General features: G+C 47.7%; 1 protein-coding gene across 1 annotated transcript; it reads left to right on the forward strand.

The window, feature by feature from the left end:
• Positions 1–1,508: 1,508 nt before the first annotated feature.
• On the forward strand, positions 1,509–5,622 carry CDK3 (cyclin dependent kinase 3; the record flags this gene model as incomplete). The annotated part of the gene is made up of 7 exons (XM_084218360.1): positions 1,509–1,636; positions 2,543–2,620; positions 2,963–3,083; positions 3,557–3,727; positions 4,142–4,243; positions 4,903–5,106; positions 5,497–5,622. The coding sequence occupies 7 exons, from the start codon at positions 1,509–1,511 to the stop codon at positions 5,620–5,622; spliced, it is 930 nt and encodes a 309-aa protein (XP_084074486.1).
• Between the last annotated feature and the right edge of the window lie 10,457 nt (positions 5,623–16,079).

Below are 16,079 nucleotides of genomic sequence, written 5' to 3' on the forward strand. Positions count from 1 at the left end.
CTTGACATGACTAATAGACCTTAAATCACTATTTTTCAAGTATCTAAAGATTTTGGTTGAAATTTTCCTAAATAAAGATGAAAAAAGAAGGCAGCCTGTCTTTTATTGATTAAATCCCTCTTTCTGGCCAAGTCAGATGTGTTAGGCCCTGCACAAACCCTACAGATGATGTAAGAAAATTCAGTTTTCCTCCTCCTAAGTACTGGGTGTATATGGAAGTGGCTGATTTTAAAAAAGTTGCGAGAAAAGGTGATGAAGTTACATCAGAGCCACTCTGGTCTAAGAACATAGGCCCACACAGCTGTATTATACCATTGACAAAAGGACAGGACATTGCTAATGTCAGGTGAGAATCAAATGTTTGTGCAAGGGAGGGAAGACTCCTGTAGTGTAGAAATCCCCAAATTTTGAGTGGGCTGTGGCTGTGGTTTGCAGAGGAATGCAGCCATCTCCAGCCTTTTCTGTGTGCACTCAAAGATTTTGAGCTGCTGGCTCAGCAATGAGTTAAATCAGCCCTTTTTTAGGTCACCTAAAAGCTGGAGTCCTCCCTGTGGACCTACACATTTGCAATGTCCATGCCCACCCAGAGACATGGAGCCCCCAAGTCCTCTAGATGAAATTCCCTTTGGCTCTGCCTTTTCTGGTGCCACAATGTGTAAGATTAAAATTATTTTGTCTTCTGCCAGCTATCAAGTCAATGATTAATTCCCCCTCAAGGACATCTCCCGAAAGGCTGACTGAGCAGCACAGCCCATGTTGGGGAGGTTCAAGGGACAATTGTGCAAGACAAAATAAAAGGGGGAAAAAAAGACAAAAAATAAAAAAACTCCACGCACAACTCAAAAAAACCCCAAAAACAAACCAAAAAATCCCACCAAAAAAACCGAAAATCAAACCAAAAAAAAAAAAAAAAAAGACCAAAAAACCCCAAACCCAAAAAAACCCCCCACCAAAACCTCCCTCTCGCCACCCCCCCCAAACCAACCAAACAATAAGAAAGCCATTTTTGCTGGGTGTTTGCCCTCAGCATGCCCCAGTGAGCCATAATTATAAACCAAATTACTCCACCAATGCCCAGCACTGCGCAGATGGAGCCAGAGAGCTTCCCCTGGCCCTGTGCAGTTCGTGCTGCTCTCCCTGAGGCCCCAAAGTACATCTTTACATCAATTCTCCTCAGTTTTTGGCTGTAGCCAGCACGCTGTGCTACCTTCTGCAGAGCAGCCAGCCCTGGGTGGCTCCTGCGCGGCTCCGTCCACCTGAAGCTCCCCCACACCCAGAGCCCACCAGGCCGCCCTGTCCACCCGCAGCTGCCCCAGGCGGGTCCCTGAGGGCTCCCTCGAGGCTGAGGGGGCACCAAGGTGGGGCCCAGACCCCGGCAGCGCCTCAGGGAACGCCCGGGGGGCTCAAACGCTTCCCCCACGTTCGCCTTTTTGTTTCCCGCTCTTTTCCCTCCCCTCAGAGCGCGGGGCCAGCCGCCCCCAGTGCCGTCGCCAGGCCGAGGCAGCCCCATGGAGGCCATCCAGGCGTCGTTCCAGAAGGTGGAGAAGATTGGGGAGGGCACCTATGGCGTGGTGTACAAGGCTCGCAACAAGCGCACGGGGCAGCTGGTGGCCCTCAAGAAGATCCGCCTGGACGCGTGAGTGGGGCAAAGCCCCGGGCCTGCCATGGCGCCAGGCCTGTGCCCAGTATGGTGCAAGAGGCACAAAAAAGACTCGTGTGAGGGGAAAAAAGGTGTCCCTAGGATTAAAATAATCTTGTGTATTGTGGCACCAGGAAAGGCAGAGGCAAAGGGAGTGTTGTCTGGAGGGCTTGGGGGCTCCGTGTCTCAGGGGCATGGCAGCTGTATGGGTCCACAGGGAAGACGTCAACTTTTAGGTGATCTAAAAAAGGGCTGATTTAACCCATTGCTGAGCCAGCAGCTCAAAATCTTTGAGTGCAAGTGTTTAGGGCCTGACCTGGCACCACTTGGTCCTGGGTCCATGGCACGGGGAAGCAGCTGCTGTGTTGGGAGGTAATATCTCCCTCAGGGGCTGTGCTGTGAGGGTCAGGCAGGGTCAGCCTTGGCACTCCAGGGTGGGACTGAGCAGATAAAAGCTTATTTCTGTTCCCCTGGGTCATCCCTGAGCTGTGTGCGCAGTGAGGGGTGTCTGCCTGGACTGGGAGCCAATATACTGAGGCTACACCCCATGGTGGCCCCTCAGAGTGGGAGAGGTGCCTGTCTGAGGGGCGAAGAGCTTTCCTTTTCCCCCACCTCCAAAAAGAAAGTCCTTGGTAATTAATACATTATGGCTTGTCTAAATGCACCCTTAGGTGCTTCCATAAAAGCTCTGACCCAAGGCTTGCATGTCTAGGTGGTCCCCTCCCTCTCCTTGCCCACAGCTCCATATCCCCCTGCCTCACCCCAGCCCACCCCAGCCACTGCTCCACCCCAAACTCAAAGGCTCCCTTGGGGTACAGTGGAAGAAGGAAGGGACACAGAGCCCGATTGGGCTCTGGGATCCCGCTGGGTTATGGGGTGCAGTACAGCCTGTCTCTGCCACAGGGAGTCAGAGGGTGTCCCCAGCACTGCGATCCGAGAAATCTCACTGCTGAAGGAGCTGAAGCACCCAAACATAGTCAGGTAAGACCAGGATGCAGCCTCCCCACCAGCTCATCCAGGAGCTCCTGCTCTGTGAGCAGGCAGCAAGGGGGTTTTTCTGTCCTTCCCCTACTGCATAGGCAGGACCAAAATACACAGGAAAATGCAGGAATCCCTTACACTTCCCTGGCTTTCAGCAATATCCCATGAGTCTGCCACTTCACTAACACAGTGCAGCTGCCCCATACTAAATTCTGCCCTTAAACTGCCCCTCTCTTCTCCAAAGGACCAACAGAGCAGAGGCATGTGTGGGAGGAAGGATATTTGGGTATTTGCAGAGGTTTGGAGCAGATATTGAAGGGAGAGTCTGTACTTCTTTTACAGGCTCCTGGACGTCATACACAGCCAGAAGAAGCTCTATATGGTGTTTGAGTACCTGAATCAGGACCTGAAGAAGTACATGGACTCATGCCAAGCTGGAGAGCTTCCTTTAAGCTTGGTCAAGGTACAGCATGGAAGCAATGCCAACAGGCAGGGCAGACAGCATGTCACTGCCATCTCAGAGCAGTTTAGACTGGGCCTGGAATTGATTCCTCAGCCTTCCAGATCTCAGACATTTCAGCTGGGAAACCCTCATGGCACTATTGCTCAGAAATGTTTATTTCCCAGCAGTTTCCAGGCTCTGCAGCCTATCATGCTGCAGAACAAAGGAGGGATCTGTTGCTAATTGCCTTTGTAGACAGCAATGGGTGGGTGGAAGAGAAGGACAGTATCTGGACTGGAGTCTCTCTGTCCCCATGTGGCGTGGCAGCAGTTTGTGTGTATCTCTGAGTAGTGGCCCATACACCTGATGTTGCACTGTAACAAAGGCTTTCTTCCCATTCAGATCTGTAAGAGATCCAAAGTGCATTGGTTCACACAATCCAGAGTTCAAATTGTTTTCATCATGGCCTTATCTGAAATCTCTTCTCTCCTCAGAACTATCTTTTCCAGCTACTTCAGGGTGTGAGCTTCTGCCACTCGCACAGGGTCATCCACAGGGACTTGAAGCCACAGAACTTGCTCATTAATGAAGCAGGAGCAATCAAGCTGGCTGATTTTGGACTGGCAAGAGCTTTTGGTGTCCCCCTACGCACATACACTCACGAGGTAGTGTCAAGGCTCCCTGAGTGGGGTACAAAATCCAGAGTGGGTGAGCAGCAGCAGCACAAGTTGCTCACTCATAATAGAGGCATAGCCACACCAGGAATGTGCTCTTAACCTCACTTGCAGCTAAGGGACCTCCATGTCCCCACAAGGTGTGCTGACTGTCTACTGGAGCCAGGCTGCCAGCTGGGCTCCCACCTTCTCTCCGCGGGGTACATTTAATTGTTCCAGAGTGTGTTTTTGAAGAGTGTTCTGTTAATCCCAACCTTGCAGGCACTAAAATGTCTGCAAATTCAGCAAGGCCTTAGCATGCTGTGATTTGTACAGTCACTACATTACAGCTGAGTAGGGAGGGTCCCACCCCTCTGGTTTCATCCAGAGAAATCAGACACAATTTGTTTGTTGGCTCCTTTCCAGGTGGTGACTCTGTGGTACCGAGCCCCTGAGATACTGCTGGGATGCAGATACTACTCGACCCCTGTGGATATCTGGAGCATCGGCTGCATCTTTGCAGAAATGGTAGGATGGGTTTAAATAATCTCTTTCATGAGCCAGAGGAGGCAGCTGCAGTGGGAAAGAGGAATGAGATACAGAACATCTGAGATACTGTGTTCCCACCTTGTCCTGGGGTTTGCTTTATGGAAAGTCCACCCTAAGGGTTAGCTGGTCCTTATCTCAGGAGGAAATCTACCCCCCTGGTAGGTGGCAGGGGGCCTGGCAGAAGGCTGCAGTTCCAAGTACATTGGAACATGATGCCTCTCCTGGCAAAAGGGGTAACTTCAGCCTTATTACTGCAGCATTTTGACCCTGGGAGGAGATGACTCTTCCATCCCCATGATGGGCTGCAGAGAACAAGCACTCTTGTGGCATGGCAGATCTCCTAGGGGTCCATACTCCCCTTGGAAGAGCTGTGCTTAGCCCTGCAATATAATAGCACTTTTCTTCTTTCCCAAAGTCCCTGAGCTGCAGAGCAGGAAGGAGGGAGCTAGCCAAGAGTGGGCACGAGCAGTCAGACACCTGTGATGTTCCCAGCCACTGCCTGGCAGAATCACTGCATTGCAACTGCCCTGGTCTGTGCAGTTGTTTGCACCTGCTGGGACAGAGGGCAGCTTGCAGCAGGAAATAGGGCACATGACGGATGGAAAGGTGGGAACTGGCTTTTTCTTTTCTTCCCCCAGATGACCAGGAAGGCCCTGTTTCCAGGGGACTCTGAGATCGATCAGCTCTTCCAGATTTTTCGCACCCTGGGCACTCCCACCGAGGTCACCTGGCCTGGTGTGACCCAGCTCCCTGACTACAAGGGCAGCTTTCCCCGGTGGCCAAGGAAGGAGATGAAGGACATTGTTCCAAACTTAGATCGAGATGGGAGAGACTTACTGACAGTGAGTGAGGGCTCAGAACAGGGCTTTGGGATAGACAGGACATTTTCAAACTGGGCAAGAAATAGGGATATTTGAGATTTTATTATCTGGAAGCATAGCTGATCTGGGTTGAATGCTCACCTCTGACATTGTAGAAGCACCAAATCATGGAATAGCGCTCAGTTTTATTCTGAAGGAGTGTCATTGCAGGTTCCTCTAGGAACCACTGCACTGGGAGTCAAGGAACTCTTCTAAAATAATCCCCAGAGTAATTTCAGTTGTATCTGACTCTTGGAGCCCAGAGAAGGAAAAAGGCAGGACCAACATCTGCAACTGGGCCCAGCCGTGGGCTGGTGCAATCACTCACCCAGTTTTTAAAATCCTAAATCTGCTGGGTTTTTCTCTTGGCAGCAGTTGCTCCTGTACGATCCCAGCAAGCGCATCTCAGCCAAGGCAGCCCTCAGCCACCAGTACTTCCTCTGCAGAAACTCTGGGAGCCCTGAACAGCGACCTGTGCTGCGGAGAGACTGCAGATGAGAGGGCACAGCTGTCCCCAAGCTCTTGCACTTCCAGGTAGCACTGCAGATGTGGTCTAGGGCACTTAGCAGGAGCCTGGCTAGAACCCAGGGTCTTGCTTCTCCTGAGGTGCCTGGAAGGGGACATTCTTTGCTTTTAGAGACTTTCAGTCTGTTGCTAGGGGAAAGTTTGGGTTACAGCCAGGAGAGCTGTTTTGAAGAGGTCATGTGCAAAAGGTGGGGGTAATTTATCAGCAGAAACCACTGAAATGTAGAGAAGAGAGCATTTCTCTGAGGTTTGTCCTTCCATTAGTAAGCAAAGGTGACACACAGTGATTTCTGTCTCTAGCACTGGAGCATCCCGAGGTCTGTTGGTGGCAGTTGCTGGCACTAGGGAAAGGGGACGCTTCTCTGCTCAGCCCTTTGCTCCTGTTATCAGCCAGGCTTCTCAGCACTAAACAAGCTGTTTAGTCGGAGCTCTTTAACAGAGCTGACATCCTGCTATTTCACAAGCTGAAGAGCACTATCAAGTGTCTTAGTTTGTGCCTTAGCTCTGACCAGGAAGCCAGAAGATCCAGTTAGCATGAAGCAGATCCACTTAGCATAAAGCACTTGCTGCATATGACTGGAAACAGGGAGCAGCTGAACCATTGGCTTTCCATCATAATTCCAGATGTAATGCTGTTTCCTTTGCTTTATTGCCTTGGAAATGTTTTTGCTGTTCAAATGTTTAGGGGATTGTCTCTGACTCTTGGTGTGGTGTTGACATCTTAATTTCTTTTTCTTCAGTATAAAATAAATACTTCTCATTTGTTCATAAATGTTGGTGTTCATTGTTTAGCAAAACCAAAGGGATGTGCTCTCAGTCCTGTCATGGAACTGGTACCAAAAGTGTTAATCCAATTTCTGCTGTGTCTGTGTACTTTTAGCAAAGAAACAGGGTATGCAGGAGCTGCTTTCTCATCAAGGACAGAAGGAAGATAAGGGGAAGAAATCTGCCTTAGGAATGCAGCTATAGCCAAAACAAGATTTTAGAAAAAAACTGAACCTGGGAGCATGGGGAAGGCTTTATGGTAATGAACAATTGTAATACACACGCAGTGACTGCATTTAAGCAATGAACTTTTAGTGAATGGTGCGCACACCAGGCGGAGCTTATCCCCCGTGCACCGTGCCTCTGATAACTTCTTAGCGCTGCATTGGTGTTAAGGGGTTTTATTTTACCTGATTTTTGGTGAATTTTGGTGACAGTTATTGGCCACGCAGATAGGAGCTTACCTCTGAGCCTCGACGGATCTGCAGTCGACAGACCTCCAGCCGGCACCGAGGTGTTCTCGGGGAGAACCTCGGCCTCAGACCGTCAGGGGCTCGAGGCAAGATCCCTGGGGTGAGTGAAGGCATTGTTTAAATTGTTTATCTTGGGGTTATTGACGAGGGGTACGAATCCCCTCACAGAGTTACTAGTGAGGGGTTTGAGTCACCCAACAGGGGTCAAGTCCCGGGGAAAGCTCACTGTCCTGGGCTTTGAGTCCCTCAGGACTACGGGGGCTTCCAGTCCCTCAGGACAAGGGGGTTCCAGTTCCCTCCGAGGGCTTCCTCTGGAGCAGGAAACTTAGAGCAGTGTTGTAGCTGACCGACGAGAAAAAAAAAGCCAGGCTCGTAACACCGGAGCCAAAGCATTGCTGTTCCCGCTTTTGCGGTGGAGTTTGCTTGGATACTCTGAATTCTTTTTGGTCTCTGGCAGCTTGCGTGTGTGTTGATTTCAGTTTGCCGGCCTGTAAAATCAACACTGGGACGCCTGTGATATAAAGCTCGTTAAGGAAGAGTGTTGAAACTTAACTGACTGTTGGGGTTTCGAAGTAATCGGGGAGTGTGTGCTATCGATTATTGATTTGTTTTCTGTGCGCGCCGCTGAAATCGCATTTGTGGACGCGAAGCGCCTTCTCGTGTCAGGGCGCGCCGGATTCCCGGCGCGAGGGGCGCGGACGGGCGGGCAGGGGCACCCCCAGTTGCAGCTCAGCCGTTCCCCCGCCGTCATCTTGGCTCGGGAAGGAGGAGAAGAAGAGAAGAAACCCAACAGACTCTCAGTACAGCAGCCCTGCCCCGGCCCGGCGGGCTGTCGCCTGCTCCAGCGCCAGCCGGCTGGGTAGCGTTATCCGCCCGCTGCAGCCCGGAAAGAACCGCCGGGACTCCCCGCGCTCAGGTAATCGTTGTATTCACTTTCCAGCCGTTGTTATATACTTGTGTTACTGAGTATGGGGGCGGTTTGTTCTAAAACTAGAGTGGGAAATGATATCCCGAATTCTCCGTTGAAATGTATATTGAACCGCTGGGAAAAGATAGGGGGAGGCTCGCTACTAAAATCCAAACTAATCCTATATTGTAACCACTGGTGGCCACTGTATAAACTGGACAATCAGGCGAAGTGGCCGGAGAACGGCACCCTAGATTATCACACCATGTTACAGCTGAGGCTGTTTTGTAGAAGAAAGGAGAAGTGGAATGAGATGCCTTATGTAGACCTGTTCTTTACTTTAAGAGACCATCTGGAATTGCAAAGGGGGTGCCTGCCCAGCTTGTCAAACACTCTCATGTTAGCTTTTGGAAAGGAAAGGGAAAAGGATAGGATATCAAAGCAATGTTGCTCCTCTTGTAGTATTGGGCACCACAGTTTGAAATGCCACAGCCGATGGGAGGAGGATGTAGAAATGATAGAGGCATCAGATGCAGGAGACAGGGGCATAGAGAATTGGGGTGAGCCTGATAAGGGGGAAGGACAAGGAGGGGATGAGCAGTCGGGGGGGACGCAAGAGTTAATTGCAAGTCCAGTGGTGGAGAGAACCCAGAGTGAGCAGGAGGTGAGAACACAAGAGGTAGAGGAGAAGGGGGTGAGAAAGCAGGAGGTAGGGGAGCAGGGTATGACAAAGAAGGGAGAGGAGCAGGTTGTGAGAAAGCAGGAGGTAGGGGAGCAGGGTGTGAAAAAGCAGGAGCTAGGGGAGCAGGGGGTGAGAAAGCAGGAGGGAGGGGAGCAGGGGGTGAGAAAGCAGGAGGAAGGGGAGCAGGGTATGACAAAGCAGGAGGGAGAGGAGCAGGGTGTGAAAAAGCAGGAGGTAGGGGAGCAGGGTGTGAAAAAGCAGGATCTAGGGGAGCAGGGGGTGAGAAAGCTGGAGGGAGGGGAGCAGGGGGTGAGAAAACTGGAGGGAGGGGAGCAGGGGGTGAGAAAGCTGGAGGGAGGGGAGCAGGGGGTGAGAAAGCTGGAGGGAGGGGAGCAGGAGGTCATAGCTCAGCTCTGGACAGGGGTGGGATCTCACAGAATGGTAGTGGTGAAGGTGCCTTTCTCCCCAGTTGATCTCGAGGCATGGATGAGACTGGCAGGGCCCTACAGAGAAGATCCAGAGAGAGTATCTAGAGTATTTGAAATCATTCTCAAGACTCAGAACCCGGATTGGGGGGTTATACAAGTTCTATTAGATACTCTATTAGACTCCACAGAAAGAGAGATGGTACTCAGGACTGCCAGGAAAGAGGTGGACAGGATAGGTACAGCAGGTGCATTATCAGGAACTGTGGAAGAGCATTTTCCCTCCCAGGACCCCATATGGGACCCTAACACAAAGGAGGGGAGGGTTTTTCTGAGACAATATCAACAATGGATATTATTTGGCTTTAGACATGCAATGCCAAAGGCAATCAATTGGGCTAAACTTTATGAGGTGAAACAAGAACCACATGAGACTCCAACTGCATTTGTGGAACGCCTAAGGGCAACTGCCAGGAGATACACTAATATTGATCCAGAAAAACCAGAGGAAGCTGTACAGCTGGCTTCCATTTTCATAGGGAACTCAGCACCGGATATTAGAAAGAAGTTACAAAAACTGGAAGGAGCAGAGTCTCGTGACCTGGGAGAACTATTACAAGTGGCCTGGATAGCTTTTAATAATAGGGGAGAAGAGGAAGAAAACAAAATCCGAGAGAGAGAAAAGGAGAAGGAGCAGAAAGAAAAGAGACGCGAAATTGAGTGGGAGGAGAGAAAAAAGAAATGGGAAATGGAAAGGAAGGAGAGAGAGAAGAAACGGGAGGTGGAAAGGAAAAAAAGAGAAAGATGTAGGGATGCCATGCTCAGCGCAGCCCTGCAAAGGGCGCTGTTTAACCGCAGGACGGAGCGGGGCTCTGCCCGCGGAGCGCTGCAGCCGAACCAGTGCGCGTATTGTCGGGGACTGGGGCACTGGAAACGGGAATGCCCCAAGAACCTGAACGGGCTCACCCAGCTAACCCTCCATCAGGAATAACGGGAACCGCGAGTGAGAGCCCCAGCTGTGCCACTGGTTATAACAGAGCTGGGGGAAAGAGAAATTTGACTTTCTAATCGTTTATTATATTATATAAAAAAAATATATATATACTTTTATATATATTGACTTTTTAATAGTTTATTATATTATGTAAAATAGTTTATTATATTATAAATACTTATTCGGTATTATATACAAATCATGGAAAATTTAACCAAGAAACTGTAAAAGTTGTTGGTGCAACAGGGAAAGAGGAAAAACAAACATTCTTTAACCCCTTTAACTTTAAATTTGGCAAACAGTGGATAACACCAATTTTTATATATGCCTGAATGTCCAGTTCCTCTGTTAGGAAGAGACCTGCTAAGTAAATTGGAGGTACAGATTTTGTTTAAACATGGAGAAATACAATTATTAGTGCCCGAGACTAAAGCCATCAAGGCAAGGACTTTTATGTTGCAGGGAACACTGGAGCCAGACAATTCTGCAGGAGTACCAAAAATAACAGAAAATGCAGTAAAACACTCTTGACTTGGACCAGTAGAACTCCAGGCCATTCCCAACAAGCTTAGCCTGTAAATATTACCCTAAAACTGGGATGAAAATGAGTAAAGCAGAAACAATATCCTTTAAAGTTAGTATCTAGGAGTGGAATTGACAATCTAATAGAAAATTTAAGGGAATTTGGATTATTGATAGTATGTAAGTCAGAACACTCCCATTTTGCCAGTTAAAAAGCCTGGGATGAATACATAGGTTGGTACAGGACCTATGAGCAATCAATCAAATATTTCAGGACATCCACCCTGTTCTAGCCAGTCACTTTACCCTGTTAACATCCCTTACAGAATATCACCAATAGTTTACAGTGATAGGTTTGAAGGATGCCTTCTTTTGCATACCTCTTGGTAAGCAAAGGCAGGGCATTTTTGCCTTTGAATGGGAAAATCCTCAAACTGGTGTGAAGACTCAGCTTACCTGGATTGTGTTACCACAAAAATTGAGAAATAGTCCAACGATTTTTGGGAACCAACTCTTTGGCAAAAGAATTAGAGACCTGGAAAAAGGAGAATCCTGAAGAGTTGGTCCTGCAGTATGTTGATGATATCTTACTAATGAAAAGTGCATGGAATTGACTATCAGTCTTCTAAATTTCCTGGACCAAGGAGGTTACAAAGTATTTTGGGGAAAATGCTCAAATCATGAGGCAGCAAGTTACCTACCTAGGGTTTGAAATAATACCAGAACAGTGGAAATTTGGAATGGACAGAAAAGAGGCCATCTGCCAAGTACCCCAACCTGCAATTGCCTGAGATTTAACAGCATTCCTGGCTATGGGTGGATGGTGAAGATTGTGGGTTTTAAATTATGGACTTTTGGTCAAATCATTGAGCTTTTGAAGGAGGCCCCCGAAGGACCTTTGATTTGGGCTCCTGAGGGTGAACACACGTTCTGTCACCTAAAGATGGCCCTGATGTCTGCACCCACCTTAGGACTTCCAGACTTAAAGCCCTTTGAGCTTCTTGGGCAGGACCTCATCCTCAGCAGCACCTCATCCTCAGAGTTCTGGCTCAGGAGGTGGGAGACTTCAAGAGGACTGTGGGGTGCTTTTCAAAACAGCTGAACAAGGTCAGCCAGGGATGGCCTTGATGCCTGTGTGCTGTGGCAGTGACTGTTCTCCTCATCCAAGAGGCCAGGAAACTGATTTGGACAAAAGATAATAGTGCACACTTCACACACCATAACCACCGTGTTTTGCCAAAAAGGGGGACACTGGCTTTCCCCAAGGCATATGCTGGAATATCAGACTGTTCTAGTGGAGCAAGAAGATGTGGAGTTGAAAGTAACCACAGTGGTAAATCCAGCCCAAGTCCTGAACATCCCAAAGCAAGGAGAAGAGCAGCTGACCCTCCATTGCCTACACACAGTTGAGCAAGTTTGTGTGAGCTGACCAGACCTACAAGATGCACCAAGTGAAGATCCAGAGTTCTTTACAGAAGGAGGTGGCTTGGTGCAAGATGGAAAATAAAAAGCTGGCTATGCCATAGTAACACCAGCCAAGGTAATAGAAGCTGCATCACTGCCCATGGACACCTCAGCACAAAAGGCAGAGCTCAGGGCTGTGAAGAGCACTGGAATTGGCAGCAGGAGGAAGAGTAAACATGTGGACTGGCTCAAAATATGCTTTTAGAGTTGTTCATGCCCATGGAACTGTATGGAAAGAAAAAGGAAACAGCACAGGGATCTCTGATCAATAAACACAAGAAATATTGTTCTTCCCTGATGCCACCCAGTTGCCCAGAGAAGTATCTGTGCTGCACTGCAGGGCACACCAGTGTGGGGAGTCCCAAATTCTTGTAGGAAACAGACTTGCAGATAAATCTGCACAAGGGCTTGCACAACAAGGCATCCTGACATTAATACCTAAGAAAGCTGTTTCCTTCCCAGAAGTTAGCCCTGGGTATGGTCAGGCAGATTTAAAATTAGCTACTTACCTAAAAGCCCAGAACAGAGAGGGTGGATGGCTGGTAACTCTCAACAACCAGATCATAGTGCCACCCCAAGTGATGTTGCAAACTGTCAAGGAGAATTACCAGCAAACCAACTGGGGAATCAGTGCTATGGTGACTGGTCCAAGGACTCAGATACCAGTGTCCCTATGACAAAAAGTGTCAAGTCTGTTACAGAAAAATACCCGATATGTCTTAAAAATACTCCTTTGAATTCAAAAGGACTGCCTCCATGGATCACTAAGAGAGGAAACACCCCCAGAGATTATTGGCAAATTGCTTTTCCTGAGCTGCCACACCAGCAATGATACTGATATCTCCTGGTATTATTTATTGGACACCTTGTCCAGGTGGCCAGAATTTTTCCCCTGCTGCACCAACAAGGTCAGGAAAGTCACCAAGGTACTCCTCAAAGAGATCATACCCCGGTTAGGAATTCCTATTGGGATGTCACTGATAGGGGTCCCCATTTTATACCTGAAGTGTTACAGCAACTTGGTAACCAGTTGGGTATAAGTTGGGATTTACATGCTCCATGCAGACTGCAATCTGGCAGAAGGGTTGAGTGAATGAATCAGACTTTAAAGAGACAGATTGGCAAAATGTGCCAGGAAGCTTTCTTCAAATGGCCACAGGTGTTACCACCAGGCTTGCTATGAGTTAGAGCTCAGCCTCAAACTAACCTGAAGGTGAGCCTATGTGAACTGATGTTTGGGAGATCATATTCTGCTGCAACTTTCTCTGGAACTGAGGAACAAATTGGGAATTGGGAAATAGAACAATATTTAATTTTATTAGGGAAACCCTTGAATGAACAAAAAAGGTTTGTCATTCTCAGAACCTCTTACCCTAGACACCCCAGTTCGCTCAGTTCAGCCTGGGGATCACATACCCATCCAGATCTGGAAACCTGAGCCACTTCAGGAGCTGTAAAAAGGACCTTCTCTGGTTCTGTTGACTACAAGACCAGCTGTGAAAGTGAAAGGAATTAACTCCTGGATACATTGCTCCCAAATTAAGAGGACTCCTGACTCAGACTGAATCGTGGAAAACACCAGACTCTTGCAGCTGAAAATGTTGAAGACATCTGTAAAGAAGCAGCAAAATGTATAGACTAATATTTATGGGAATTGTTTTATCTTTAGGCAGAGATAAAATTATTTTAAAATTATTTTGAAATTATTTTAAAATTATTTTAAATTTTTAAAATTAAAAAAATTAATTTTAAATTATTATGAAATTTTCCTGAAGAAAACTTGCAGAAAATTTAATATTGAAGAAAATTTAGTTTGAAAGAAAATGAAGAAGAAAATTTAATATTGACTTGAATCCAAGGGTTTGTAAGATGAACAATCTGTCCAGCATTACAGCCTGCCTCTCTATCCCCAGTTCAGCAGGGGAACCTATTCCTTGGGGAATTATCCCTATAAATCTGTCAATGGTGATTCAATATGCCAATCTGACATTACAAAACAGAATGCCCTTAGATCTCTTGCTGGCCAAAGAAAATGGGGGTTGTGGATATTTAAAATTGGATAGAGAATTGGATAAAATTGTTGTGTACACATCCCAAATGTAACAGAAGATCTCCAGAGACCACAAAATGTGGGCAGTTGCTGAGGATAGCAAAGCTAGCCTGAAACTAATTGGTTCAATAAAATTCTTCAAGGAATAGTGTGATGGTGCTTGAAAGGAGGGCTGGCTGAAATACTGGAAACCATCATAACTGTAATTGTAGTTGTAATAATTATCAGCACTGCTATTGGTTGTGTTTGCAAAATGATCACTCATATCAGGGGCACTTGTGGGAATATAGGTGACTATAGATAGAAATCAAGTTGGAAATTATTGAATGGCCTTAAGAAATTTGAGATGTTTCAAAGGGGGGAATTGATACCAAAAGGGTTAATCCAATTTCTGCTGTGTCTTTGTACTTTTAGCAAAAAGAAATGGGGTATTCAGGAGCTGCTTTCTCAGCAAGGACCTATTGAATTCCTAAAACATCTGGCTTAGGAATGCAGCTGCAGCCAAAACAAGGCTATAAAAAAACCTGAACCTGGGTGTATGGGGGAGGGTTTTATAGTAATAGGCACTTCTACTATGCATGTGGTGATTGTATATAAGCAATGCACTTGTAGAGAATCCTGTGCACATTAGGTGGAGCTTATCCTGTAATAAATAATGTCTCTTCTTAACACTACATTGGTGTTAAGGAGTTTTATTTTACTCCATTTTTGGTGAATTTCAGTGACAGAACAAGGGGCTGATGGTTCTGCAGCCCAGGGATGTCTCAGTGTGGGGCTGATTTCCACTTGAAGTTGCCACACATTATTTCAGAGTTATGTTCTACTTATTTAAATACTCAAAAGTCACATCTAATTTGTGGAAGCCAAACTTCTGCACTCCTGTTTTTCATGCAGGTGCACACATGTGCTCTCTTAGTTACTGCAATCCAAAAAACCAATTTCAGCAGAACCTGACAGCTGTGCTCTTGCATCTAATGGCCTCTGAGTGGTGACAGCCAGTTTGGAGGCACATATTTGTGGATGAATCCATGGAAAGATGGATGAATTCTGCTGTGGGAATAATTTCCCTGCCTTTGCATACATGTTGTAAAGTCAATGCTGTGTTGTTTGCTCTATGCAAACAATGCTCATGTTGTACCAGACAAACTGTTTGCAGAAGAGCTTCCTTTTTGTTTTGTTTTTAAAAGATCTGCAGTGAAAATAAATACCAAGGACGTTCATCCAGTCCAGAAACATAAATAAAACATGAGAGCAAACCTAGCCCAAAAATTGAAGCCAACTGACTTAACTTCAAACATTTTTTACCAACTCCACTGCCAGCAAAGGGAACAGCAGCTGTGTTGAAGTAACTGCTCTGGGAAAGCCACAGTGCAGCACCATCACCCTGTGCCTGGGAAGGGAGGAAGAGTCCTACATGGCTCCTCCTGAGCAGCTCACAGCCCTGCCAGACAGCAAGGCTCTGGGGAAAGCCCCGTGGCTGAGTGGTGCTTCCTATGGACACATCAGGACATGACATGAGCTACTTTCTGCAGATAAGGGGAGCTTGGCAGCAAGCAAAAGGATTTTTAGGGAGTGTTTTTCAGACTAGACTAAACTGCTCAGCCACCTAGTCATCTCTTAACAACTTCACCCAACCCCAGGTAAATCCCTCCTGCCATGCATTTAGGGAGCACTTTGTCCAAAATGATTAACTGCCTGCCTAATTACTAGAACTCCAAGCCTCATAGTTACAGAGCACTGCCCCAAACCATCAATCACCCCAGAGCAGGGTGAGGAAGGCTGGCAGCAAACTCACCTGCTGGGCACCTGATTGATGCTCCTGCTTTCAGGCAGCCGAGGGGAGCAGAGCCAAGGCACAGAGAGGCTGCTCCCAAGGGCTGGGACCCAAGGATCTGTGGGAGCTGCCCTGCTCCAGGGCTCCTGGGTTGTGCTGGGACAGGATCCTCACCTGGCCATGCTCCTGTGCTTCAGGAGAGTTCCTGCTGCTCCATGACAGCCCAGCTCCAGGGCCTTGCTGCTGATCCAGACCAGCAATGTTCACCAAAGGAAACAGGCTGGGAGAGAATGCTCCAGGCTGTGTGCAATGGTTTTCCCCATTGTAAACCAAGAGATTGCCCAGCATTGATCATGGCAGCTGAGATGGCCACG

This window comes from Fringilla coelebs, assembly GCF_963513975.1.
Source record: "Fringilla coelebs genome assembly, chromosome: 19".
In the NCBI taxonomy this organism is placed as follows: domain Eukaryota; kingdom Metazoa; phylum Chordata; class Aves; order Passeriformes; family Fringillidae; genus Fringilla; species Fringilla coelebs.